Source organism: Puntigrus tetrazona, chromosome 5 (genome assembly GCF_018831695.1).
Source record: "Puntigrus tetrazona isolate hp1 chromosome 5, ASM1883169v1, whole genome shotgun sequence".
Taxonomy (NCBI): domain Eukaryota; kingdom Metazoa; phylum Chordata; class Actinopteri; order Cypriniformes; family Cyprinidae; genus Puntigrus; species Puntigrus tetrazona.
Window position 1 is genome coordinate 21,253,848 of NC_056703.1, and position 27,922 is coordinate 21,281,769.

A 27,922-nucleotide genomic window follows, 5' to 3' on the forward strand; every position below is an offset into this window, starting at 1 on the left:
GGGGATACACAGAGGATGTAGAGAACTTGACGAAAGACAGGTGTTCCATTTCCGTTCCAAATATAGCATTTTTGCTGATTTCGGTCCATAATATACACATTTAATTGAAACAGACCTTAATAATTCCTATCAAAGATCATCATGACACACTAGTAAACTACATGATGGCCTAGAAACAAGAGAAATATATCCAGTATTCAATACTAGCTTCAAAACTGCTCCAGTGAACGATCGGCTGAATCAATGATTGACTTCACTTAAATCACTGATTTCCTTTTGGTTCATGCAAATCAATAATAACTGAGTATCTGAGAGAAGACGTCACTGCGCTAGTACTCTAGAAGTGCTGTGTATTGATATACAGAGTCTCTGGAGCGCTCTGAAAACTGGTAATGCTGACATGTGTCATCTGTCTCTGCAAATAAACTCTTTTTATGTAATATTACGTTCTGAAGCAAAAAAGTCATTCCAGGGGCCAGTATGTGCATGCAGAATATTCAGTCAGTTATTACCAGTGCCCTTTACCAATTCATTCTTTTATGTAGCATTCATTAAAGCGTAATTGGTCTGTCTCCGATTACAGGTTTGAGATGAATATCCTCTGAAAACAATCGGCAGCTGGTTGACTGAGCACCACTAGCATGCCTCTTTTACAAAAAAAAAAAGAAGAATGCATACAGATGGCCTCATAGCAAAAAGACACACACTTAAGGACTATAAACTTTTCTCTTTCTCCTTGCAGAATATAGATGTGACAAACTTCAGCAGCAGCTGGAGTGATGGCCTGGCGTTCTGCGCTCTGTTACACACCTATCTGCCTGCGCACATCCCTTACCAAGAGCTCATCAGCCAAGACAAGGTACTCACAAACACTGCTTAGTCAAGTCTCTTAGTAGATCATCGCACATATTTAGCGCCTGACACATTTAGCAATCAAGCATAGCATGTTAACAGTCAGCGTTTCCTTTCTTTTGACCTGCCAGTTGTAATGAATTACAAGCTTTCATGGATCGGTTTTGACAGAATACATAAACAGATGGCACACGGAAAGGTGTAGAAGCAGCATACATAACAAATAAAGGGCTGCTCAGCCTTCCCTCGGTGTTTATTCAATCACACACACACACACACACACACGCAAACAGGCAAAGAGCTGCGGTCTTCGGAGCTGTGTGACAAATTGCAGCCATAAGTATAATAGTGATTACGGGAAGAGATGGTACATTATGCTTTTGAATTATTCACAAAGCCTCTTTGGGTGTGTTATGAATGTGGAGGCTACTGAAAGGCCTCGTGTGTGGACGCTTCATCAGCTGGGTTTAGGCACCTGTTTTTCACTACTGTAAATAATATTCAGTGAGTGCTGTTTCTCCCTGTAGGGGCGAAATCTCACCCTCGCTTTCCAAGCAGCCGAAAGCATTGGTATCAAGCCCTCTCTGGTGAGTCTATGTTCACACACACACACGCTTATTTATTAAATCATTCATTTATTTAAAAAAATATTTAGTGTTATAAAGCGAGTAATATTCATCCATATGATCCAGGCTTATTATTGCAAGCATACCTAAAGTAAAATAAAACATAAAATAACTAAAACCTTTTTCAGATAGTTGCGATTGAAACATTCCTCATTACAGTTAGATTACCCTAAAATTCACTTAAAATAACTAAAGCTATATTTAACAAATAAGAAACCTCAAAAACAACTTTAACTAAAATTAAAATTAAGATGTAATTTAAATAAAATGTAAAACATCTGGGTAAAAAAATTAACAAATAATACATTTTTTTCTTTTATTTCTGCTTCAGACTTCATTTGTTAACTGTTTAAATAATTGAACGATATGGTGTGACCATAAAAAATGAAATAGCATCTCAGTGATATTAAAATAACACTGATATGATCTCAATAGGTTCACTCCTGTGTGGATTATTTTATTGGATTGGATTTAAATAAACAATAAATAACTTTGGGTCTAAAAATAAATGCTGTTCAAGTTAAACAAACATGATTACAGCAAAAGACAACCTCAGCAGACTTTGGTCTTCCCTGGTGAGTAATTTGCACATGTTTAATCACTGCTTTGTGTGCCTGACACAGCGAACACATTTAAATACAGCTCATCTGCATCTGCAGCGTAACTGTGAGCCAAAGACGGACTCTAGAAGTCCAGATCTACACACGGACCTCTGGCTATTCAGTGCTCATTTTCCACTCTTGAGAAAAACAATCAATCTAGAACACCAAGTTAAATCAAAGGGTCTTCACAATGCTGTTTATTTTAGTCTCCACGAGTAAAATGAAAGTACTTTGCAGGCAGCTGTAATCATACATAAATACAATACGACATTTGAAGGAAAACCATTTCCATAAGTCTGGCACATTGAATTTGATTTTATTTTACAACTACAGGAGGTCACACATTTAAGCCTTGCTGAAATGACGAATGTTTTTTTCTGTAGAAAAGATTTGCCTTTACAGAGTCACAGAGTTAAGCCTGCGTATGTTTAGTCACTACAGTCTGATTATTTATCTGGTTTCCTTTCATTTCTTACATGTAACACATTTTCAAAGCATCTTATCTCACTGTTCATTTATAGGCCGTGTGATTATTTAAACCTACTTGGAATCCCTTCCATATCAGATACTCTTCTCCGTACATCAGTTTACAGTTCTCTCAAAACAGAGAATTCTGCCCTCGTGTCGTTCCAAACCCATAAGACCTTTAACTTTGGAACACAAATGAGGATATCTCTAGTGGTGTGCAGAGGAGCAGAATTATTTTTATGTTTAGTTTTCTTGCACACAAAAAGTATTCTTGTAGTTTTGTAAAATTACGGTTGAAACACTGAGGTCATATAAACTATTTTGTCAATGTTCTTGGTACATCTCTGGACTTTGAACGTGGTAGGACCCTTGTGTGTGTGGGGGGTAGAAATATCCTCTATAATTCATGACAAACTGGCATGGCTAATGCTTGCAAAGCTGCATATGAACAAATCATAAAACGGAAGCGTTCCACCTTTGGTCATAATGCACAGCACCACGTTTGGTAAAAACCAGATACCTCATGCCAAATAGTCAAGCAGTGGTGGAGTGCTCGTGATCGGGGCTTGTTTTGCAGCCGTTGAATCTACCATGCAGTTATTGAGTTGACCATGAAGTCCTCTGTATACCAAAGTACTCTGGAGTTTTGTTAATTCCTGGGCTTCTTCATGCGTATTTCTTTCCTTAATTGTGCTTCAAACTTCATTTGTTTACTATTTGAATAATTCAGTCATTTGGGGTGATGGCTTTTTTTGCTGTAAATGTCCAGTTAATATGGAGACTGTGACTGCTGTTTAAACATATTACATCTCAAAGTGTTTCAGAATACTTTTGTTAGCCACTGACTGTTTAATTACTGACCTAAGGCTGTTTTTATGACTTTATTAAAAAAAGTGTGCGTAATATTTTGCCTTGACACATCATTCAGCAGGTTATGTTTGTCCCTTTCAGCATGACTTAGCCCTAGACACAAAACAAACACATGCAAAGAGGATTATATCATACAGATCTGTATCTGAATGTCTGTGTATTGGTTTGAATTTATGTATATAGTAAATTTATATAATGAGATTGTAAACTGTTAATTGAACCTTTACACCAAATAATTAGATAAACATTTGAAACTTAACATAATATAGTTAACACACTTTGGTATAGGGACCAGTTCTCACCATTAACTAGTTGCTTATTAGCATGCAGATTATTATCATATTGGCTGCTTATTAGTACTTATAAAGCACATATTCTGCACAACCATATCCTACCCAATACCTAAACCTTACTAACTATTAATAAGCAGCAAATAAAGTAGTTTATTGACGCAAAAGTCATAGTTGGTGGTTTGTTAATAGTGAGAATAAAGTGTGAAGAAAATATGATCAAGTAAAAATTTAGATCACGTCGCCTAAAAAGTGTTTAATATATAATGAACAATATAAAAGTTATTCTTACGTTTATTTAAAAGTATAAACTTTACTTAAAAAAGTATAAACTTTACTTAAAACTTGTCATGCAATGGCATGTAATAGACTGTATACAACAGTTTCAGATTTGCTCATCGCACAGTGAGCTTTATAATATGGTTAAGATCGCGTGAGAAAGAGCAAAGAGGCATGTTTGGAAAAACAGGACAATGTGTCCGAATGCCATAACTGCCCTCTGTGGGCTTTTTTTAAATGACCTGTAAATGTTTAATGATTCTCCAGGCTCCTACACACCCTTAGATACTATGAGTTCACGTCAGCATACTGTACTGTACAACACACTGTAGACACAAGGAGGAAACTGTGATGTATCAAGACAGATAGTCAACATTACCAAGCGGTTGTTTTTACAGAGAAGGTACACACACAACTTGGAAGGTTATTTTGGGTGAACTGTTCCTTTAAATCTGTGGAACCTCATGATTGTCAAGCCAATAATATAACAGCCTCAGAGAATTTTTACAATCTACATATGCATTATGTGAATGTCTGGTGACGATCTGTGTTATTAACTTCCTCACCAGTGCAGTTGGGTCAAAAACACATGATAATCGTGACCTCTTACTGGTTATGATGTTAAAGTGAAGGTCATTGATCTCCTCACAACACTAAGAGGATGACTGGAAAATCCCACATCCAGCTGATTTGCTCTTTCTTAGAGGAGAATTGAATAGTTTGTGAATGTCACAGCCGCTGGCGGTCCATGAATGAAATTTGTCTACCCTCGTCCTTTTGGGTTTTTAATGATATAATGCATGATATATAATGTGTAAAGTGCAATCTGCTGTACATTATTTATGAGGAAGTGTCTTTAACTCTTGGACCGGTCAGCTTTTAGAAAGTAAAACTTACTGTCCGTTCTCTTACTCTCTTTCCCATCATCGCATTTTATCTCAAGTGCGCATATTGACGAAACGTTATTGAAAGGAATATTTCATGCAAAAATTAAAATGAGTTTCTTCACTGGAAGAGATTTTTAGCATTGCATCTCTTGCTGAGCGATGATGGGTGCCGTCAGAATTAGAGACAGTTGAGAAAAGCTCCAGTCCATCAGTCGACATCTTGTCAAGTTAAAAGTTGCATGTTTGCAAGAAACAAATCAATAAAAGCTTTTGGCGTCTGGTCAAAATGATCAATAATAATGCTTTCTTCAGCGTAGCAGTCCATCTTTTGTTATCCTCTTACACCAAAACACTTCATTGATTTGGAACAATTTTGGGCTGTTTTTTGCTTGTAAACGGCACTTGATCTGTGCGTAGTTCTCTTCTTATTCAAATGAGATGGCTTTTTCACTAGAGAAGACACTAAAATATTTAAAAAGACTGCTCTTAAATTAGCCAGAATCAAACCTATAAGGTTAAATACAGCTTCATGATGAATTTATTAACATGCACTTGTTTTTTTTCTTCACGTGTGTTCTATTTTTAGATTGTGATGTTTTTATAAGTTGTTATACACCCCGTTCACTCCCTCCAATTTATATTACCTATGAATATATTTAATATAGAAATGCAACATTTTCCTACAAATATATGAACGCACGTATTAAAATATACATAATAAATATACACACACAAAAATTTCCTGAAGGTAAACTTCTACATTTGCTCTCTCTGTAGGACATTGATGAACTGATGCACACAGACCGACCGGACTGGCAAAGTGTCATGCAGTACGTATCTCAGATCTACAAGTACTTTGAGACTTAATTTTGGACTGGAAGAAAAGAAGAGGAAGAGGAAGATGAAGATGTGGGCACAGAAGCACTTTTATTTGCCTGGTCCAGTTCTCCCTTCACACACACACAGTTCTGCAGTGTTCACACCAGTCGGGTTCTCTCTCTGAATACAACCAGCGTATCACATTCAGTACAGTAGTCATACACACAATCCTTCTAACCTCAAACAACTTCTCTGTTCCTCACAACTCACGCGTCACGTAGACCTAACTCAGTTTTTTGAAGTTCCAAGTTGCTTGCAGAGTGTAGGTTTGCAATCTTGCACTGAAACTGGAAAAGTTTTTTAGTGTGCTACATTTTTGCTAAGAGTTGAAGTGCAGCTTCTAATCTTTATAGAGAGTATTATTACCCAAATCTATATATTGGCATACTTATATATTGATATACTTATAAGGTATTTTTAAAATTTGAGTTTTCCGACAAATAATTTTAAAGACTTTTAATATGTCTTGGCAAAGACATCAAACCTTAGTGAACGTTGAAAATAAGTTGAATAGTTTTGTTCAAAAGTTATAGTTTGTCACTCAGAGAGACAATAACCATCAAAACCTTTACAATGCATCGATTGTGCATTTACGTATTGCTTATTAACAAACACTAAGATTATTTCTGTATTACCCTAGTGAATTATTTCCTAAAAATGCCAGGTAGTCGATGTCTGATTGAATATTTCAAACAAGCGTTATTGATTCTTCAATGCTTTTTGTGCCTGTTTAAATGACATGGAATGTGTTTAAAAAAAGATTTCAACAAATGTTTGAAAAAAGTATCGTTATTGGAAAAACACTCGACAGGAATGTGTTGAGGCTGCTCAGCAGTGTAATTTGTGCCAAATTTGAACAAAACCTCTTTGTTCATTCAAACGCATGGGCAACTGACAATAAATTCTCTAAACAGAAAACACGTATCCAAAAAACAGACAGCATCTGTGTTTTTAAATGTTTTCTTATTGGAAATGCTATTTATTGACTTCTTTGCTCCTAAATATTTAGATTGCAAAGGAATGTGTGTTTTTTTTCTATTTAACACTTGGGTTTTGCTTCGTGATTGAAGACTGTTAATTGATGATAATGGCAATAAAAGGTTTTTGTCATCGTATATTGTTTGCTCGTTTGAATTTAAAAGTTACGGTCTCCTTTTGAACGAAACAGTATCTCAGAGACAAATGTCCTACAATGTCCTTCTTTTACAAAAATCTCCTGCCATGTGATTGTTTTTTTTTATAGAAGTGAAATTAGCCACTTTGACAAATCAGGGGTTTTTATAGTTCTGCTACAAAACGTGTGTGTGGCTACAGACAGAGTCCACACACTGTAAATCTTTGCCAATTACACAATATTGTCACTTCACTCACCAGTATCTTTTTCAGAAAATCAGACTTTTTTTTTTTTTTTACAAAACATCTAGTCCTATACGCTAAACACAGATAAGTTCAATCATTGTCGAATGTCAATAAAGAGAAAAATAGTAGGCCTGTCTTAAAGGGCAGATGAACAGATTTCACTGGGAATAGTAAACATGACAAATGTTTCCAACTTTTTAAGAGTTTGCACAAAACCAATCAGCAATTCATTTAGGGTCTCCATTCATTTATTAGAGTGCAATTTTTTTTTTTTTTACTGCTGTAATTCATATACTACATTATGAAACTAACAAATTAAAGCCACTGATAGGAAATTCAGCGCCTGAACTGCTTTGTAAAATTTGCATGCTGAATTCTGTTTGGTCTCATACATTTGCATACAATTATAAATCTCATTTTCTTCGCAAGACCACAGAACCTAAAAGATTGCGTTGTATTATAGCTATATAATATATTTATCTCCCTCCCCATTTGCGTTTCAGCTCACTCTAGTGCTGTTCTATTATGATTTCTTTAAGGAAAGATAGATTTGTGGCGTGTTTTGGGCGTGGCGTGGCTCTGTGATGCGCGCGCTGGTTTTCCGCGAGCCGCTTGAAAAGCCATGTGTTGCTCTCGCGCTGCATCACATCACTTCCCTGCCGCTTCTGCAACATGTACCACAAGACGCGAACGCAGACTAGTTTAAAGAGGAAGGTCAAACTATAAAAAGAACAACTCTGAAACGACGGTAAGTAACTCCTCCTCGTCGAAATGCAAATGCAGTGAGTTTTTGTGAAGTGGGAACTTCTAGTCATCTAGAAGTGAGGAAAGAGACGACGCGTCTTTATCTGCCTCTAATGGTTTAAAAAAAATAAATAAATACCCCACACAGTACAAATAACGTTATTTGTTTAAATCATTAGATGGCCGTGCTGGCGAATCACAGAGTTTGGAGATCCGGGGATTCTCGCAGATCGGTCGTTTTATCACTGGACCAGCAGCACGGAGCGACGGACACACTCATCCTAACTCGGCTCTGAAGATGGATTCGGTGTACATCGCTATCGAGCTGGTGATCGCCGTGCTGTCGATCGCCGGTAACGTGCTGGTGTGCTGGGCCGTGGCCATCAACTCCACTCTCAAGAACGCCACCAATTACTTTCTGGTGTCTCTGGCCGTGGCTGATATTCTGGTCGGATGTCTTGCCATCCCTTTCGCCATTACAATAAGCATCGGTCTGCACTCAGACTTTTACGGATGCCTGTTCCTGGCGTGTTTTGTTCTGGTACTGACTCAAAGTTCAATATTTAGTCTTCTCGCGGTGGCCATCGACAGATATCTGGCTGTAAAAATTCCCCTAAGGTGAGTTTTTCCGATTATTAGCATTTCATGCGTAAAACGCAGTGATTCATTACTACCTGTCATTTATCAGCAGCTAAAATGCATTGCAGCTGCACAGAAATCTTATAATCATATATATATATATATATATATATATATATATATATATATATATATATATATATATATAGTTTGACAGCTGTCTAGAAAGCAGCTCTGACATTTACACGCACGTTCACAACATTCCGCTCGTGACAATATGAACCTGTTCTTCGCTGTCTCCTGTATTTTCAGTCCTTAGTGAATTATCAGATAGTCCACTTTGCTATAAATATTACAGAATCGAGTTCAACAAAACGACCAGCATCTTTCATGAAAAGCTGCTGTATTGATTGTATATGCGATGAATATGATGCTCGCGCCTCTTTTGCAATTCGCTCAAAGTTCATCTAGTTGAAGAAAAAGACACTCAGGACAGAAAGATGATGCCGCCAGCAGTTACAGTCTAAACTGGACATATATATCGGCCTATATTTCTTAACCTGTGTTAATAGGTACATTTATGGAAAGGAATTACTTTTTATTCGCAACATAAACATATTGGCTGGCTGATATACAAACAGGTGGCGTGTATAATTTCATGGATTTTCTTTCTGCTTCCTGCCATGTTACTGAAAGATTTAGGGCTTGGGTTTCACTTCCATAGCAACTGTGTTAAGTCCTGTGGGAATGCAGTTTCTGTCAATTGACAGTGTTTTTAGTGATAGTGTTGAATATTGAAATGCTTACAGTAAGTGACTTTCATGATAAAGCTGTTCAGTTCACTCCAGATCATCTCTGATCCTGGGAGGTCACGTTACTTTCACTGTTTCATGGCCAAGATGAACGTATGTTTCTTGTTACGCTGTAGTTACTGGAAATACAGGGGTTTGGCACAATTGCTGTCAGCAGATGGTCCAAGAGGAACCAAGTTTCCTCACTTTGCTGCCAGACAGTATTCCCCGTTCAGCGTTCATTCACTAACATCTCTCACTTCCATCTCATCCGTCATCGCTGGCTGTGTTTAACTACATGTACCCTGACTGAAGGATCTAAATAGGATTCAGGTTTCCCAAAAGAGTAGGCTGTTATTATACAATGTAAGTGTGGGCTTGAATCTGAAGATCTTTCCACTGTTGAGAAAAAGAGGCCCAGAGCATCTTTTTCCTTGGAGTCATTTGTTGTAAATAATAATAAAAGGTGTAATGGCAGGACTTTTCCTTTTAATGGTGTGATATATATATATATATATATATATATATATATATATATATATATATATATATATATATATATACACACACACACACACATACACATTTAAGGATTCCATACATTTTCAACAAAACCGTTAAGGTACCAAATTTTCTACCTTTTAGTTTTTTCTGCATAAAAAAAGAAAGCCATTAGAATGACATGGTTTGTAAATGCTGACGGAATTTGTATATCTTCATTAAGTCTTAGTAAGTTATTTATTGGTGTTATTAAGCATTCAGTGACCCTTTTTGATTTGTCATAATCAAGTGAGAGCAAAGTGGATTGATGAACTAGTGATGCATTACAGGTCAACGTATTGATTTTTTTTTTTTTTAAATGGTGGGAAAAAATCCATTAATGATTTTTCTTTTCACACTGTGGGTCCGGGACAATGTTCTTAACTACTAATCAAATGGTTACGCCATTCCAAAGGAATTGGACTGACTTTCTGTGACACAAAAGAAGAAAAAAAGCAATGATCTAAATTAACTTTTTTTTAGTTCTAGTTTTTAGTTTTAGTAATTATGTAAATTTTAAACATTTCATAACAAACACATTTTAGTCAATTGCTAAGAAATATATATGTTTATACATTTATACCGTCATAAAATGTGATGAGCCTTGCCTTTCCCTTACGTTCCACCACTCTGCAATGTTTCTTATTTTTATGGTAAACTATTGTTTTCATGCACCTGCTCACATGTGTTGAGAACTGTTTTTACCTAAACTGGATCCTGTTGGCAGAGCTCTGACAGCTGAAGAAGGGTTAAAGGAGGGATTTGTGTGTGGAATAGAATGAAGGGGTGAAAGAAAGAGAGAGGGAGATGGGGATGAGGATGCCAGCGGGTTGTTGTCATGCCACAACTAATCCACTCTTTCCTCCATTCATGTGCCCTGAGTGTAGAGGAGAGCTGGCGCTGAGAGAGAGAGAGAGAGAAACGTGTTTAAGCTGAAAGAAGTGTCCAACAAAAGGAGACTGTGCTCTTAGAGCTAAATGCAGTGACATAATGTGTCCTTGCATCTCGGGCTAAAAAATAATAATAAAAAAAAACGAATAAAGTAGGTGAGAATTGATTAAATATTGTGCTACAAAAAAAAAGGATGGCTTTTTTTCAAACCGGGGGTGATGTATCTATTCATTTTCAGTGCTATGGTGTTGCTCAAGAGGTCCTGGTGTTGCTATATGCTTTCAAATGGTTGCATTTTGGCCGGAGTCAAAAAAAAACAACAACTACAAACACACTAATATAGTCTTTAAATAACTTCCTTCTTCAGGGTGCATCTATGGGATTTTTCTTCTTTTTGGTGGGAGGGGGTTTCCCTTTTTTATCTCAGTTTTGAATCAGTAGTCCATCTGCTTAAAAAAGCTGCACTTTTTTGAGTATTAAAGAGTTAGTTCACCCCAAAATGAAAATTCTGACTCAACCATGTGTCATTCCAAACCCGTATGACGTTCGTTTCATACAAATTGAGATATTTTTGGTTGAAATCTGTGCGCTATCTGACCTTCCATAGACAGTAACACAACTGAAATGATGCAGATCCAGAAACATAGTAAATGCATCGGTAAAACAGTCCATGTGACGTCAGTGGCTCAACTTGTTTCAGTTTTTTATTTCAATTAAATTTTTTTCCCCAAGTTACATGTTCCACCATTTTAGAGAGTATCACAAGGCATATGCACACTTTCCTCTATGGGGTAAACTAACCCTTTAACTTTTGCACCAAATTAAAACATGTAGAACACATGCTATAAAATGCTGTACAAAAGTAAGCCCAAGAGAGTGTTTGTTTAGTATTATTTATGCAGTATAGTTTTGGTTAAGAGTATGGAGGATTAACAGTGATGCTGACGTAGTTGTCATGATGTTATCACTTTCCCAGGTCTCTCTCAGAAAGGTTGTGGTGGGTGTGATGAATAATGCACCTCATGTATTAGTCACTTCAGTCCATCAGTAGAAGCTGAATCAGAGCTGTCATAGGACGCCTGATGAAGAGTCTCCAAATGAAAGCTTGAGCCATCAGTCAGTGTTTATACGAAGCTCCTTTCCCTTTCTCTAACCTACCATATACACAAGTACAGTCTCCTCAAGAAGCAGTTGAATACTGAAATGTTCATGACAAAATATTACATACAAAACTTCAAGCTAATGGGTAGTGTAAAGAAACGGTACACTTTTTTGCAATGAGTTTTAATTAGCTGGCATTGCAGTGATTTTTTTTTCCACTCGGAGGCTGAAAGTTTTCATTCCTTTAAATGCTGAAACTTTTGCTTTTTAAAAATAGATTTGAATTTAGAATTTCTATCAATTTTAAACAAATGCACTGATGTTTGTTTTCACCACAGGACAAATAATAAATGGTAATTGCAATTTTGTCACTCACTATAGTCTGAGAAATCTCAAAATTGAGAGATTAAGAATTCCTAGTTTACATCGAAAATTATATTTTTAGTTTATAAATATGTAGATGTAACAGTCAGATACGGTTACACATATGTAACACTTAAGTGCAATCTTGATACACTTAAGTCTGTGTAATATTCTGTCATTTTAATGTAATTAGAAAGATCTGTGTTCCGTGTATTCAAGCACATACGTGACAATCTTTTGGTTACATAAGTAGCTGTGTAACAGACTGTGATGGCTATTACTTACTAGGTAATTACTCTGAAAAAGTGTTACCAGTGGCTTCTTGTCTCAGAATTACGACTTCTGTTACACCATATTTTTATTTGTCATCTACCCAAGCACAGCTGGTTTCGTCTTGTGTCATGTCATATCATTGACTACCTTTAGGTCGACCCTTTTAATTACTGTACTGCAGTATATTGTATTTTATTCATAATAGAAAATAAGTTGAAATTAATTGCTGCCATATGGTACCATAGAGAGTTAATAATCTCTGTTCTACGTCCCCTCCTCTGTACAGGTATAGGGAGCTTGTCACAGGGAAAAGGGCAAGAGAGATCATTGCTATTTTATGGATCTTATCCTTCATCATCGGACTCATCCCATTTGTGGGCTGGAACCGTAAAGACTTGGCCTGCTCCATAAACGAAAGCAACTCGACACAGACTAACAATGGCAGCGACGGCGGCGAGATGGAAACGGGCTTCTTGCAAAGCTGCTGCCTCAAGTGCTACTTCGAGAAAGTGGTGGACATGAGCTACATGGTGTACTTTAATTTCTTCGGCTGCGTGCTGCCCCCTCTGCTCATCATGCTGGGCATTTACGTCAAGATCTTCACGGTGGCGCGGAAACAGCTGCGTCAGATCGAGCTCAAATGCAGCGTGAGCAACGGCGAGAATCAGCACCACGGCCTGCTGCAGCGGGAGATCCGGGCCGCCAAATCGCTCTCCATCATCGTGGGCCTGTTCGCTCTCTGCTGGCTGCCCGTGCACATCCTGAACTGCCTCACTCTCTTCTACAGCGAGCTAAAGAAGCCCGGCTTCATCATGAACATCGCCATCATCCTCTCACATGCCAACTCCGCCGTCAATCCCATCATCTACGCCTACCGTATTCGGGAGTTCAGAGTCACTTTTAGGAAGATTCTGCACCGCCATTTCTTTTGTCGACGGGACGAGTTGTATCACAGCTCCAACGGAAGCAGCTGTCACAGAGACCAGATTACAGTGACCATTGACCCTCTGCTTTAAACCTCTTTGTCAAACTATAGGAGATAAGTGTTTACAGATCAAAGAACTGCAGACTCATGTGTTGAGTCAAAGTCTAGTGTGGCCCACTATCCGTCAAGACATTGTGGACACATTTTCAGAATTTAACATTGAGCTGTGAAAAAAACAACAACAACAACAACAACGTGTCACTACAAATCTGTGGAAATATTTATAGACTGCATTTCCATCAGATGTCTGCAGCAGCTATAGGTCAAGCCTTAGCGCAGGAATGAAAGCTATGAGTGGTCGCTGGGCCTTTTGAAACAACTATACCACATATGAGAAACCTACATGAGGATCATTTTGGGCAGCTTTAGTTAAATCTTCAGTGATGAAGGCCCAGAGGAACTATCTGAATTCAGAAGGCGCATCAGCCGCGTATGCCGTCGTGGAACAGAGGACGCAAAGAAACCGTTTCTGAAGGCTTGAATGTATTAGGACCTTTTGTTGTTTTTAACCGTTGAGACGGCTGGTTTAGACTGCTCAGGAACACACACGAGGTAAAAGCATATTTAAGAACCCATAATAGAAAGAACAATTTATGAAAAATTACTTTTTTTTCATTATTTAAAATGCACTGCTGGTCCTTTCACAGCTCCACTTAACCCAACAAGTTCAGATTTGAAACCTTAATGACTCCAGAAAAATATACTGGGTACACAGTGTCCCCAATACTATTTACAAGTGTATTGCATTACATAACAAAAAGTGTCATAATTCTCTGTATGGGTTTATTTTTTCGTATGTCATATCATATCATATGTTTCTTTAAAACAAATACCACTTGCCACTTTGATGTTTTGTTATCTAATGCAATTACATTCAGATTTGTTTTTTATGTTGCTGATGTGTACAAATACTCTTTTGGGTCAGCATGTTACTAAATGACCATGACACTCTCTTTCCTTCTAATATCTACACAGTGGGTGCAAAATCTGAGGCTTCTTTTTATTATTACTTTGATACTTTGCATTATATCATCATAAGTTAAGCTGCATGAACATCATAACCTCCAGTACGATTCGAGGTGGTCCAAAGAAGCTTTACTGAAACAACAACAACAACTGATAGCCTACAGAGAGTCAGATAATCAATGTTACTCAATGTTAACTTATTTAATTAGTGACCAGAAAATATCCCTTTTATATAATGCTTCTTTCTTTACACTTAAAAAAAAAAACCCTGTTCGATTCATAACTGGCTTATTCAATAATTTGTTAGTCAAATTAGATTTTCACCAGGTTTTCACTGTGGTCTCGGCTGTTTGGAGCTCTTGCTAATGTGTCACAGCCCTTAGGAATCAGTTTGTTATTTAATGTCTGACTGTGACAAACTACCCAGACTGAAACAACAGCAATTGACCTGCAGCAAAGACTGTCTCCTCTGGAGAGAAATTTACAGTGTCTCTACTGGAGCTGGATAGTTTATAACTCTCTGTAGTGCCAATACTGCCACGCTACTCTATTAATCACCAAGCACCTTTACAGTATAACTACAGATCGAGACAGAGGCCTGCTGTTCATTCATCAGTTTCCTAACTGGCTAATATAGAACACATTTTGAAGAATAACAAATACGATTATGCAATGATTAAAAGCTCAGAGCTGTGGCAAATGGATTAGAGTGTCTCAGTCTGGACTGAAATAGGTCTTCATCCTAATCTCAGTTTCTCTTCACTAGTTTTTCTCCTTATTATACTGTATGTTAGTCCATACAAATAGGCAAAATAAAGCTATATCATGATTTTTCAAGAACCCTGAGTGTATTTACACCTTGTGTCAGGTTATATCATCTGACACAAGTGTAGGTTTCGTCAGTGCCTTACTGTTCTTTTGATTACTGGACAAACAGTTAAAGCAACATCAAACTTTTTTTTGCACTTTTTTCTGATTTGGCTCTTTATAAAAAAAACATGTATTGGCGTTTGGATGGTTTATTCTAATATCTTATGTCTTTTTGTGCATATCTGGTTGTTTTGCCATCACATGCTAGGTTTCAGGTGTACCACGTCATTAGTTGATTTTACATGCACTGATTTTTGTAAATGGGAATGAATGCAATCAGATTCAGAGAACTTTTGTTGACATGCGCATTGCATGTATTCCACACAACTTTATCGCATATACAGAGATCAGACAGAACGAAAGGCACTGGTGAAAAAAGCAGTCTGTAAGACAAGAAACATAAGTAGACTCATAAGATGTTAAATGGATATAAAAATACACATCATGGCGCTGTGCAACAGCGATTATCCTTTTGGATTTAAATCTACACCACTCCTTTCATTTGAATGGGAATTTTATTCGGATAAATGTAGGCATTTACATGAACACTTCAGTCTGACTGAGCCAGTATAAAAAGATTATTTGGTTGAATGTAAATGTATCTATTGGTTTATTTACTATCTGCAGCATAGTAAAATAAGGACACATAGTGATAATGGTCTAACATAAGTTAATAAGGCCACATTTAGTTATTATTTTGAAATAATTACTGTGTAATCGTATTTTTTGGGAGTGAATTGCAACTGTCCCCAGGTGAAAATGCGAAAAAGCAGCAAGCAGTAAATCTAGGTCTCTTTTTCCAGGACATACCTTGGCTGGGATTTCTAATTTACCTAAAATATGCAGGTTTTCTTATTGACATGCTGTCAATTTTTTCTGTAGCTAAAGCTATTGGAAACTACTATAAAGCAAGTATAAAGCCAAAACCTAACTTTTTTAGGCACTTCGGAAACTCTGATCAGGATAGTTCATGCAAAAATGAAAACTCATCATTTACTTAACCTAAAGTTTTTTTATTTTTGTCCATGTGGGTAACCAAAGAGGTGATGGCAGCCATTGACCTCTATAGTATTCTTTACCATACCATAAAAAAATAGGTCAGAAAAATCGATCACGACTGTGATGGTCATATTGTTTGTTTGCTACAATTTTCATATGAACAGAAAAACGACTTATTCCTGGAAACGGTGGTTTAGGACAGCGTGGACTCCATCAGCTCTGGTTTCGGTACCTGACTCAAACTGACAGATGCACTGATGCTTTCGTCCCTGACAGTGACATGCCTTCCCCAGCCGCAGCTGTGCCAACGGTTTCTATTTATTGAGGGGAAGAAAGACACTCTTTAGCAGTATTTTTGTGATTCGTAGTCTCTAAATGATGTAAATGTACAGATATTTGTTACTGCTTGTAAGGGCTAAACTACAGGAGTGTGCCAGACATCTTGGACATTCCAATGGAGACAAATCTGTACTGCACTGCAACCGTGTTAGCTGGTGTTTTATTCCTTTACTGAAGTACTGTCTGGTGAAAGCAGTAAAACTAAAGGCCTTTTCATAACCAGTCAAGCGTACCTGAATTTTATTCCTGCCTTTGAAGCAAACAGAAAAGTGTCTGTGCTTTTTAAATGTTTTAATGTTTTTGACGTGTGTGTTTATCACTAACCTACATACACTGTGATGTTCTCTTGTATGTGTTGAAGGAAAATAGTTTCGCGACGAAATCCTTTCGCATCAAAATGGAGTCTTGTTATTTAACATAAATAAATCTCTATGTATGGTGAATTATTTTATTAATAAAAGCTGTTTATATATCTTTCATGCCTACTTTATCTGATAGTTGGAGAGTTTTAGCTCAGCTCAACTGTGTTTTCTCCAGAAGGAAAGTGTGTCTGTATGTGTGTGTGTGTGTGTGTGTGTGTGTGTGTGTGTGTGTGTGTGTGTGTGTGTGTGTGTGTGTGTGTGTCGTGAGAAACCGCACGTGTTGCCTTTGTTCAAATAAACACTTCTGCCAGAGCCAAAGCCACAAAATCCAAGAATCTAGCCTGGCTGATAAATTGTTTTTCTTCATTTGACGGTTTACCATATTCCAGTTCTTTCAATTATAAACACTAATAATCTCGTTATGAAATTCCACATTTTCAAAAACAAAAAAACAAAAAATATCACACGAGTACTTTGTTTATCTACATTTTGAAAAAAGTAGTTCTGCTACCCATGAATGTGCCGAATTATATATAGACTATGGTATAAATAAAGGCAGAAAATGTCTTTGTCAAGCTCTATTCAGGTTGTAGACTTCACACAATGCACTGTAGGTTTCTAGTTCTCTACTGCCATGGTGGAAGTAAATCTTACAGGACAACAGATGCTTGAGCAAGACACGTTTCAGTTGATGTACAGGTGCATCTCAATTTTTTTATTTCAAAAAGTGAAACTTTCATATATATTTTAGATTCATTGCATGTCAAGTTTTTTGATTATTAGAGCTTTAAGCTCATGAAGGTCAAGAGGTTTACAGAGGTGTAAATTTGGCAGCCTTTTCTATTTAGTTGGGAAAACCTGCAACCTCAGGGCTGTTTTGTGAATGTGCTATTTTATATCTCTTTATAAAATGCTAGGGTTACTGGGTTATTGTGGATATAGTTAGCAAATTTTACTATCAATAGTTTCTGCTGTCTTTATATCTAAATATTGGTTTGAAACATGATTCCCACACGAGGATTGCCAGACATTATTGATTCTGACCAACATAAATTTGCGCCACCCCTTCAGATGCAGGATATATAGCACTACTAGGCCAAATTAGACGCATACATTTTAGACAAGGTTATTGATTAATTTTAACCTGGCGAAATGCTGTAGAAAGGAGTCATGAGGAAGAACCTTGGCCAACCTCATGATGAAGATAAGGCAGGTGAGGGGCTATATAGCTTCCACCAGACTACAGTTTAGTCACCAGTCTAATGGTCTCTATGGTCCTTGTTTATCTGTTGAGGTTATCTTGGAATCAAAACAATTCCAACGAAGTTCAAGCAATCTTGTTATTTTAAAAAGAGCAGTCTCTGTTTTCGTTATCTTGCTTTTATGTTTTTGCAGATCAATGTCTTTCGGGGGAACTTTAAGGAATTCGCTGAGAAGTTCAAGGCTTATCAAAGAGGGAACAGTTTGTCTTCAACAAGGGTAAACTGAAGGGAGAGAGACAGACCTTCAACCTCAGGATGCTTCCTCCTCAAGAACAGAGTACAGAAAACATTCTGATCTACAAGATTTCATTCCTTTTATATTGATGAAAAGAGATATTAAGTAAGACAGACACTGTTTTCAACACATATACCCCTGCAAGTCATATATTTGTCATACAGAGTCAATCAGCCCAATTCATGAGTGGTTTATTATAATCATGCTCTAAAATACGGTCAAACTTGACATGATGTGAATTTATCTATAGCTAGAGGGTCATAGCGACACAATTTCAGTTAAACTTTAAAGGTCCCTTCAAGGGAAATTTTTTCACATTTCAAATGCTAATTTATTACCACGATTGTCCGATTTTATTTTGAATGGTGCAGTCTAATTGACAACACAATTCTGAGTCAAATTCATAAAGCTGCCAGATGGCTTGAGTAAGTAGGGCATGGAAACCCTGATGCTAAAACAATAGGATATGCCAAAAGATGACAAATGGCCAAAGGTGTTAAAATTGGGAAAAGAGAAAGCACATGCAACATAAAATGGTAAAGAATTCTAATTGTAAACAGGATGAAACCTGTAAAGTGATTTCATCTGAATGTTATTCATAACTCTTAATTCTGCAAGAACAGTTTTGCATTAAGAAGTAGCAAACGTGTCAAAGATTGTTTCTTTTTACCTAATAAGTAAATATTGGGGGCAATTTGAAATCATTTAAAAGCTTACTCTTGTTGATTTGCTTTGTCAGATTACTGTTATAGACGCTGGTAGACGGTATGAAAGAAGTGACCTGTTCTTTTGAACATGAAGAAGGGAAGAGTACGGCCTGATCATCCAAACCATTTAAAGTATGTTCTTCATAAAGATTGATTATTTTATGTTGTCATATATGATTAAGAGTAAGGGAAATGAAGGATCTGAGAATCCTCACATTCGGCCTGTGTGGGTTTTGCTTCAAGAGAGCAACCATACATGTGTGTTGTTTTATTCAATTTTTAATCATTTATTATTTCATTTTTATTATTATATAAATCATAGTCATTTATCATTATAGCCATTTATATACTCAATTCATTGATTATTCATGTATATTGTTGTTTTTTAATTATTTTTCAGTGTTGTTAGTCTTATGACTGTGTGGTTTCAAGGGCTGTTTGTCGTCTTGAATAAGAGATACAAGAAAATGTTTATGGAAACCCAAGGTTTATGGGATGTTGTTTTGGTATAACAATACTTGTTCTTCAGATGAAGTCTAAGCACTGAAACTTACGCAACTAAGGCTATTTTTTTTTTTTATCATCATCGTCACTTTGTCTCCTGCTTCTGCTCTTCACTGGCTCTTCTTGGCTGACAGAAGACATGGAGGCATGATCTAACATGTGCCTCTCCAGTCTTTCTCTGGAATCAAGCAACCAACCTTGACAATACACTGCACAACAGTCCAGTTCTTTTTCTCCTTAGCCCAGGTAAGAGGTTTCTGACACTGTTTCTGTTTGAGAAGTGATTTATGATTCAGTTCACTCCTTGTCAAGCTCTCTCAAGTGTTTGAATCAGCTTTGCTTAAAAGCATTCTCAAGCTTGTGCACATCCCGTTGCTCGTGCACCTTTTCCTACCTAATTTCTTCCTTCCAGTAAACTTTGCATTTAATATACTTTGATACGGCACTCTGTGAATCTAAAATAGATATGAAAGTGTCACTTTTTGAAATAAGTCCCAAGGTTTGTTCTCTGTTCTTACTTGCTTCATTTTATTATTTCGATTAGCAATAACTGCTAAATAATTAGCAAAAATTCCTTTAACTTAAGCAATTTGAATCATATGATAAACATTTAAAATCTCATACAGTATTGCTGCAAAACATTTAAGTGGAAAAAACAAAAGACAAAAAAAATTCTAAAGATGCAAAACAAATGTGTAATTTATGTGCAAAACCAAAATGTCATGTTTTGCCCATGTGCTACTTGCCGGTGTAGAAATAACTAATAAGAAAATACTGCGGAAGGACAGCATTTAAAAAAACTGAAGTAATATCCCAATAATTACATGTTTGGTTTTAATACTGTTATAGTGAGCTAACCATTAAGAGATGCTGTATTGTGAATAAGGCATGCCTCACTCATTACATAAAAACAGTTCTCTTCTCAGTTTTAGTTCTCATTTTTCTGTTTAGAAAGCATGACAAATATCAAGCTACTTGAACGTTTAATAAATACTCTACAACTACTTTATGAACACACAAAATCATTTTTAAGTGAAGGCAAAAAAGCGGAAACGCACAGTATAGGTCATGTGTTCTCATTGTTTGTTGATGCGAGTCAGTCTTGGGTGCCGAACCTTCAAACTAACGGAAACTCTAAAAATAAATGCCATCACGCTCATTGAACAGATGTACATTCTCTGGCAACTGATAAAATATTTTGCAAGCATACACACAAACATACACAAACATGATATTGAGGGTCACAGCTTTGCTTATTTATTTACTTTCAGATTAATTTTGTACATTTCACGACAGACCCCTCATAAAAAAAAAGGTAATTTAAGAACAAAACAACTTTGAAAAGATGAGTCCATTCTAATCCATAATGACTATAAATATCTGAATTCCTGCACGTGTGTTCTTATCAGAGTCTCTATTCCAGGATTTATGTGCTGGCCTCAGTTTGCCCTGTGAGAATGTGGGTCATCTGATGATCTGAGACCTGCTCCTGCTGGCACAAACCCATAGCCTGACTCAGGCAGACAGCCAGGAGGTGTTTACACTAGAGAACAGAGATATGCAAAAAAACTGCTTAATAAAATGCCTTACCGTGCTTGATATAACAGCTACACACACACACACACACACACAATATTGCCAAAAGTATTTGCTCACCCATCCAAATAATCAGAATCAGGTGTTCCAATCACTTCCATGGCCACAGGTGTATAAAATCAAGCACCTAGGCATGCAGACTGTTTTTACAAACATTTGTGAAAGAATGGGTCGCTAAGGAGCTCAGTGAATTCCAGCGTGATAGGATGCCACCTGTGCAATAAATCCAGTCATGAAATTTCCTCGGCCCTAAATATTCCATAGTCAACGGTCAGCTGTATTATAAGAACGTGCAAGTGTTTGGGAACGACAGCAACTCAGCCACAAAGTGGCTGCTGAGGTCGCCAACTTTGTCAATCGCTACAGACCTCCAAACTTCATGTGGCCTTTAGATTAGCTCAAGAACAGTGCGCAGAGAGCTTCATGTAATGGGTTTCCATGGGTTAGCAGCTGAATCCAAACCACTTGTCACCAAGTGCAATACAAAGCGTTGGATGCAGTGGTGTAAAGCGCACCGCTACTGGGTTCTAGAGCAGTGGAGACGCGTTCTCTGGAGTGATGAATCACACTTCCCCATCTGGCAATCTGATGGACGAGTCTGGGTTTGGCAGTTGCCGGGAGAACGGTACTTGTCTGACTGCGTTGTGCCAAGTGTAAAGTTTGGTCGAGGGGGATTATGGTGTGGGGTTGTTTTTCAGGAGCAGGGCTTGGCCCCTTAGTCCTGACCTCAACCCAATAGAACACCTTTAGGATGAATTAAAGCGGAGACTGTGACCTCACAAACCTCTGGAAGGATGGGTGAAAAATCCCCATAAACACACTCCTAAACCTTGTGGATAGCCTACCCAGAGGAGTTAAGCTGTTATATATATATATATGAATGAGAGAGAGAGAGAGAGAGACCGTGTGGACTCAAGATCTGATGTGTTACTCTGTTTATTATGTGTAATGATAAAAACTGCACAATGCAGCCATCTGTTTTCAATTTATGGTGACTGCACACATGAAAAATGCATCAGCAGGATGCACATTCACCATGGCTAGACATTCATCACATAACGGAAATATAAACAGGATTACAATGAAGGAGAATATTAGGTGTCGCCCAAAATGAGAAGACTGACAATGAAACAGAAAGTATTTGCTTTATTATTGACCTTGGCCCTTAACTGTTGGGTCTACTGCAGGTCTGACAGCACACCAGACCCTCCATACCGAGACCACCAACCCGACTCGTGTCAGATGAGAATCTTGCATCATGTTCTTGTGTTTTATCTTTGGGTCAGACAGCCGCTGAGAGCTGGCAGCTTAATCACATTTGGGACATTTTCGAGCGCATCAAGCAATCGCTAATGCATTACACGGAGGACTATAAATATACAAGAAAACCATTCCTTTCAGATCACATGGTCATAAAACGCACGTATATTTCGTTGCAGTTCGATAATAAAGTGAGGTCATGCTATCAGAGTGAAGCAGTGCATTTTGGGGTTGTCTCTGGATTTTCTTTCTCAGACTAAAGGACTAATTTTAGTCTCATTCTCTCCCCTGGGCTCAAAACCAGGCTGATGCACATGCAACTGTGCGGCAACAGATACTGCTGAAACGGGGCCACACCATCAAAGGACAGACAGTCAGTGGAGACCAGAAAACAAATAAAATTGCAAGAAATAACCACAGCAACAGGCAGATGAAGGAGGAAGTAAAGGAAGATATTTTAAAGAAAAGCAGGTAAATGAAAGTGGTGTTTTAGATAAAACGGTTTTCAGTAAATAGTTCTAGTGGTAATATTGTCAATCATTTAGCATCAATGTGTGTATGTTTGATAAATGTCAGCCATACAAGAAAGCAAAGTGTAAGTATATTTTAGATTTAAATTTTTCATATTAAGATGTCAAAACGACACTGCAGTGATAAACCTATAACAAAAGCATTTATTAAAAAAACTGATTTGTTTAAAGTCACATCTGATCAATTTAATGCATACTTAAAAGTATTAATTTAATTTTTAATCTTTGTGCATACATTTAAACCTTTGGTATTGTATCAAAGATTCATCAAAATTATAAAGCAGAACAACTGTTTTCAACGTGGATAACAAATAAAATATTTTAAACTGTACTAATATTTAACAATATTACTGAATAAAAAGAGAGCAGGTTTTGTGAGCATAAGATATGTGCCCTCCATGTCATGTTCCATCTGTTGGGTTTATATTATTTCCCTGGCTGTCCTGTCTTCTGTGTTATTTCTTAACTCGCTTCTAGGTCTGTGTTTATTGGCTGACTTGACTGTCAATCATCCCTTTTTAACATCAAGCAGGTACCCTTCAAAAAAACTGTACAAATCCTAATTATTCCAAACCTTCCACCCGAAGTGTGTAAACATACTGGCAAAAATAAATCTACAAGCAATGAAACAGGATGAGTGTATCAGGGTCTGTGAGTGCAGCTGTGCGAGTGTGTGAACAGAAAGAGGAAGTGACCTCACCATCAGACTCTCGTTTCTCCGAAGCACAGAGAAAGAGAAGGCAGGACATGGGCAGTAGTGACAGGACGTGAAGCATGTGTACAGACGCCCCGATCCACCTAAGACCTGATGGAGAGACAAATACACAGATAGAGAAGCCAGAGTGAAACGTGAGATGAAGTTCACCATCACAACTGCATCATCTCTGGAGGATTTCATCTTCCAAAAATACACACTTTGATTTGAAAGTGTCAAACAGTGCAGGCTAAATAGCAGGTAGATCTCTTTATAGTCTCTAAGGGAATGAGTCAAATACGATCAAGGCATCAAGCCAAACAGTGCTCTTTGGTTGGCAGAATAAAAATTACACATGTGCCTAGCTTTTAGGTTTAGATCTTTTTAGGCAAGTGTAATAGAAGTAAAAGTGTATGTTTGGTGTTTTAGCTAGGCGCAAGTTCACGTTTGAGTTCACCCAAACACAAAACTTCTGTCATTATTTACTCGTGTTTTTATAAACCTGATTCACTTTTTTATATGAACATAAAAATTATTGTAGCCTCATTTTTGTCCTCCACACAACTAAAGTAAATGGACTCCAGTGTTGTTTGGTTACCAATATCCTTCAAATGTTGTTTTCAGAAGAAAGAGAAAGTCATACAGGTTTGGACCGACATGAGAATGAATAATGACAGAAATTCCTTTTTTGTGTAAATTATTCCTTTAAATAGTCCAGCAGTACACATATTTCATGTAGTCTCTAAGTTACAGCTGGAAAAAGAAATGATCATTTATAATTAAGAAATTATGTAAAAAAATATAAGAAACTAGAACTAATCGAAGAAAGTCATGCTTGACATTTTAATAAACCTTGTAAACTTATGCACAAGTGCACTTAAAAAGATTTTGCACTCCCTGTAAAAGAACTGCACTGATGATTTCCCTTCAGGGGTTTGCCATTGAAGTAAAAAAAATAAATAAATAAAAAAAATCTCATTTAAAAAAAAAAAAAAAAAAAAAAAAAAAAGGTAATAAGAACAAAATGAAAAAATAAAATAAAAAGTAGAAACACTTTGCAGAGAAGCTTTAATTCTTTTTTGAAATGCTGTCATTGTATGCTTTAGGATGCGTCTTCATTCTTTAAGAGGAAAAGCCTCCAGTTGTTTGAGGTATGAAGGTGGAAATCACATTTGCATTCTGCGCTCTGGAACGTCCCAGAGAGACTCAATGATGTGTAGATCTGATGACTGGCAAGGTCATGTTAGATTTGTTGAGCAGCCTATATGGGAGAATTACCACACTGAAATATGGCAACATCATGTGGCAATGTTTTTCTGTAAAATTGCTTCATATTTTTTGGTGGTTATACAACCATACATCTCAATAATCAAATACAAAAATGACTACATGTCAGCATCCCATCCTATGATGGCACAATTATTTGAAATAAAACAAAAAGGTGGCTCAGTGCAAATACTTAATTGCAAAAGCTGCATCTGAATTAAAAACAAAAGAAAGTCAATCAACCAAATGGACGAACATGTCCAGAAATCAATTTAGAACACTTAAATGTAATAATTGCTATAGGGAACAGTTTTCAACTAAAATAAAACAAAAAAATGCTTCTGAAGACATTTAACATAGACCCTAAATGTGAATTAATGGTGATCCAACGTCACCTACAGAAGAAGTGAGTCTGTGTTTTTTTGTTTTTTTATGAATCTTAGCAAATCGCATTTCCTAATAATGTGCTAGTTAGCAAGTTCCTCAAAAAATGCAGCTGAAGTTTACGGTTTACAGAACTGCTTGTCACCTCACAGAAAAGAGGGATGGGGGTAGGAAGAGCTCATTACCATTTAAAGCAGTGGTTCCCAACCTTTTCTTGTTTGAGGCACCCTTGGAAAGCCTTTCAAAAGTTCCCGGCACCCTTATAAGGAAATCTCCGTAGCTTTTTTATTATTATTTATTTATTTGTTTCATTTCGAGAGTTTGCATGCAACAACACCTTATACCTAGTCCTAGATGATATGAGAATACTGTTTACACTGATTCTGCCTTAATAAAAATTTTTTGTTGAAATTTTGGCGGCACCCTCAAAAGATCTCACGGCACCCCTTAGTGCCGCGGCACACCGGTTGGGAACCACTGATTTAAAGGGACATGAACTGAAATGGTTTGCTATGAAAAAACTATTTTTGACTATGTAAAAAGAGTGTTGTTTTGCACCACCCCTGAGAAATTTTAATCAAAGTATATTATACACTTTTCACAAAAACAGCCCATACTTTGCTGAAGGGCACAGGTAAGCCTATGATGTTTATTATAAGGTGTTTACGTGAAGATTGTTTAAGTGAAGTGGGACCAAAAACTTGCACTCCACAAACGGTTCTATAGAATACCTTCAACTTTCCATAAGATTCTTTCCTGCTCTTTATGTGCGTTAGCTGAAGTCTCAGTGCTGAATATAACTCATGAAGGTATTATCTTGACGAATAAATCTTAGCGTTGTGGAAAACTCATCAGACCACACACTCCATTATCAAGCAAACATTGATAAATCCCCTGCGGTGATGCTGCTCCTCTGCCCTGTGAAGAGAAAAGGCCTCGCTTTGTCAAAGACTGACACCTCATTGTGGGTGAGTCACACAGAGGATAATTAGAAACATGGAGCCAAAGGAGTGAAAGCAGTGCAAAGGCCAGAGCCGTCGCAGCGGGAGACAGCAGGACTAACGCTGACAAAACGCAATACTTACAGGCTGATACAGCACACCGCTTCATTTCACGTGCTCACAAATTCAGAGTCCAGCCTGCACATTATACATTACTCTAGTCATGGCTTTGAGAGGAAGATTGTGACAGACCATCAACCGCCAGAGAGCAAAACGTCAAAATGTCTGGTAACATTCATTCGCTACTTATGCTGGAAATTCAGCCATGTCAGATTAGAGATGTACACTCTTAGATTTATTTAGACACAGAATGACATTGCAACGGCATCAGCATAAAACAAAGCAGGCTAGCCAGCAGCATTACAGCATTATATAACACACTGTGAAGTGCAGTTATGAAATCAAGCTGTAATGCAAGTTGTCATATTTTATCTATGTCCTGACAGATAACTGGAAGAGGGCTTCATGCCTCAGATGAGCTCCTTCATGATGTGTGCATTTGAAATGTCTTGAGTCCTTGACCTAGTGACCCTGTACAGCATCTCTACATCTTTACACTAACTTGTCACTTGTTTTTTTTTTCTTCATAGTTTCACTCTTAGATGAACTGCCTTTGTTGTGGTATTCCTCATTTGTAAGTTGCTTTGCATAAAAGGAAACCATTTTCTTGACCACCAATGTGAAAATCATATACATCTTAAACGGACAGTTCACCCAAGAATGAAAAACCAGTGACTTACTCACCCTCGGTGTCCTTCCAAACACATCAGACTTTCAAACACAAATAAATATATTTTTGAACGTAAACTGAGAGGTTTGTGTTTCTTCACTGAAAGTCCAGATAATGAAACCTTTGCATTGTAAAATGAATTCATGTTAAAGTCATGCATCACATATGGCATAGCACAAATATATACATACCATACAGATAGCAAAATTAAAAACAAACAACAATAAACAAACTTCATTGTTCCCCATGCATCATATATGCATGTATAAACTTCCACGCTTACCACATGTGATTTCCTCAGTGTACGTGGTGATAACATTGTATCGATGTTAATGCACCTGTTTTTAGTGCCACATGTACTTCATTACATATTCTCCTTGTGTCAGTGTGGGGAGAATTTGAACTATAATTGTTATAGTACTTGCGTATAATCAGCATAACCCTGCTAAAGGAAAATTGTGGAATTAGCTGGGGAAAATAACGTGGCAAATAGGTTTATTTGAATATGACTGTAAATATGTTCCCAACACACCATAAAAATATGCTGGTTCTGGATGACAGGATGGCTACAACGGACTACCTGTGATACGGCATATTGTACTGAGACTGTAGAGCATCGCTCCAGCAACATTTTTATTACATTGATATGCATTGCGGCAGTTCAGACTAGAAATATCCGGGGACTGTCGCAGAAAGCTAATGCTCTATCCTGTTGGAAAATGCCCTACACTACACCAAATCCAACCCTAAACCTACTCGATAGCGTTAACAAATGTAAAACTGATCATCATTTTGGTGAACCGTAGTAACACAGGATACAAAAAGGATACAGAGCCCC

At 37.2% G+C, this 27,922-nt stretch overlaps 3 protein-coding genes across 9 annotated transcripts in view; 2 read left to right on the top strand and 1 right to left on the bottom strand.

The window, feature by feature from the left end:
- LOC122345215 (cytospin-B-like) overlaps window positions 1–6,868 on the top strand; it is an 80,272-nt gene extending 73,404 nt beyond the window's left edge. For all 5 annotated transcript variants that reach the window (XM_043239125.1, XM_043239126.1, XM_043239127.1 and 2 more), the window contains 3 exons: window positions 743–859; window positions 1,380–1,439; window positions 5,652–6,868. In XM_043239125.1, coding sequence (XP_043095060.1) covers window positions 743–859; window positions 1,380–1,439; window positions 5,652–5,741 — 267 coding nt within the window. In that variant the 3' untranslated portion in view covers window positions 5,742–6,868. The remainder of the gene's footprint in view (window positions 1–742; window positions 860–1,379; window positions 1,440–5,651) is intronic.
- An 838-nt stretch (window positions 6,869–7,706) lies between these two features.
- On the top strand, window positions 7,707–17,027 carry adora2b (adenosine A2b receptor). Of its 2 annotated transcripts, XR_006250979.1 has the most exons (4): window positions 7,707–7,860; window positions 8,036–8,474; window positions 12,681–13,931; window positions 16,379–17,027. XR_006250979.1 is itself a non-coding variant. In XM_043239131.1 (3 exons), the coding sequence occupies exons 2-3, from the start codon at window positions 8,155–8,157 to the stop codon at window positions 13,408–13,410; spliced, it is 1,050 nt and encodes a 349-aa protein (XP_043095066.1). In that variant the 5' UTR covers window positions 7,707–7,860; window positions 8,036–8,154; the 3' UTR covers window positions 13,411–17,027. The 2 variants fall into 2 exon arrangements, 1 of the variants encoding a protein (XP_043095066.1); XM_043239131.1 differs by having other exon boundaries at window positions 12,681–17,027.
- zswim7 (zinc finger, SWIM-type containing 7) overlaps window positions 9,801–27,922 on the bottom strand; it is a 30,162-nt gene continuing 12,040 nt past the window's right edge. Inside the window, exons 5-6 of one of the 2 annotated variants that reach the window (XM_043239134.1) lie at window positions 23,710–23,814; window positions 9,801–10,666 (exon numbers count right to left, since the gene is read on the bottom strand). In XM_043239134.1, the coding sequence (XP_043095069.1) occupies window positions 10,472–10,666; window positions 23,710–23,814 (300 nt within the window). In that variant the 3' untranslated portion in view covers window positions 9,801–10,471. Of the gene's footprint in view, window positions 10,667–20,842; window positions 21,167–23,709; window positions 23,815–27,922 lie in introns of those variants that run through there. The other variant, XM_043239135.1, reaches the window with a different exon arrangement.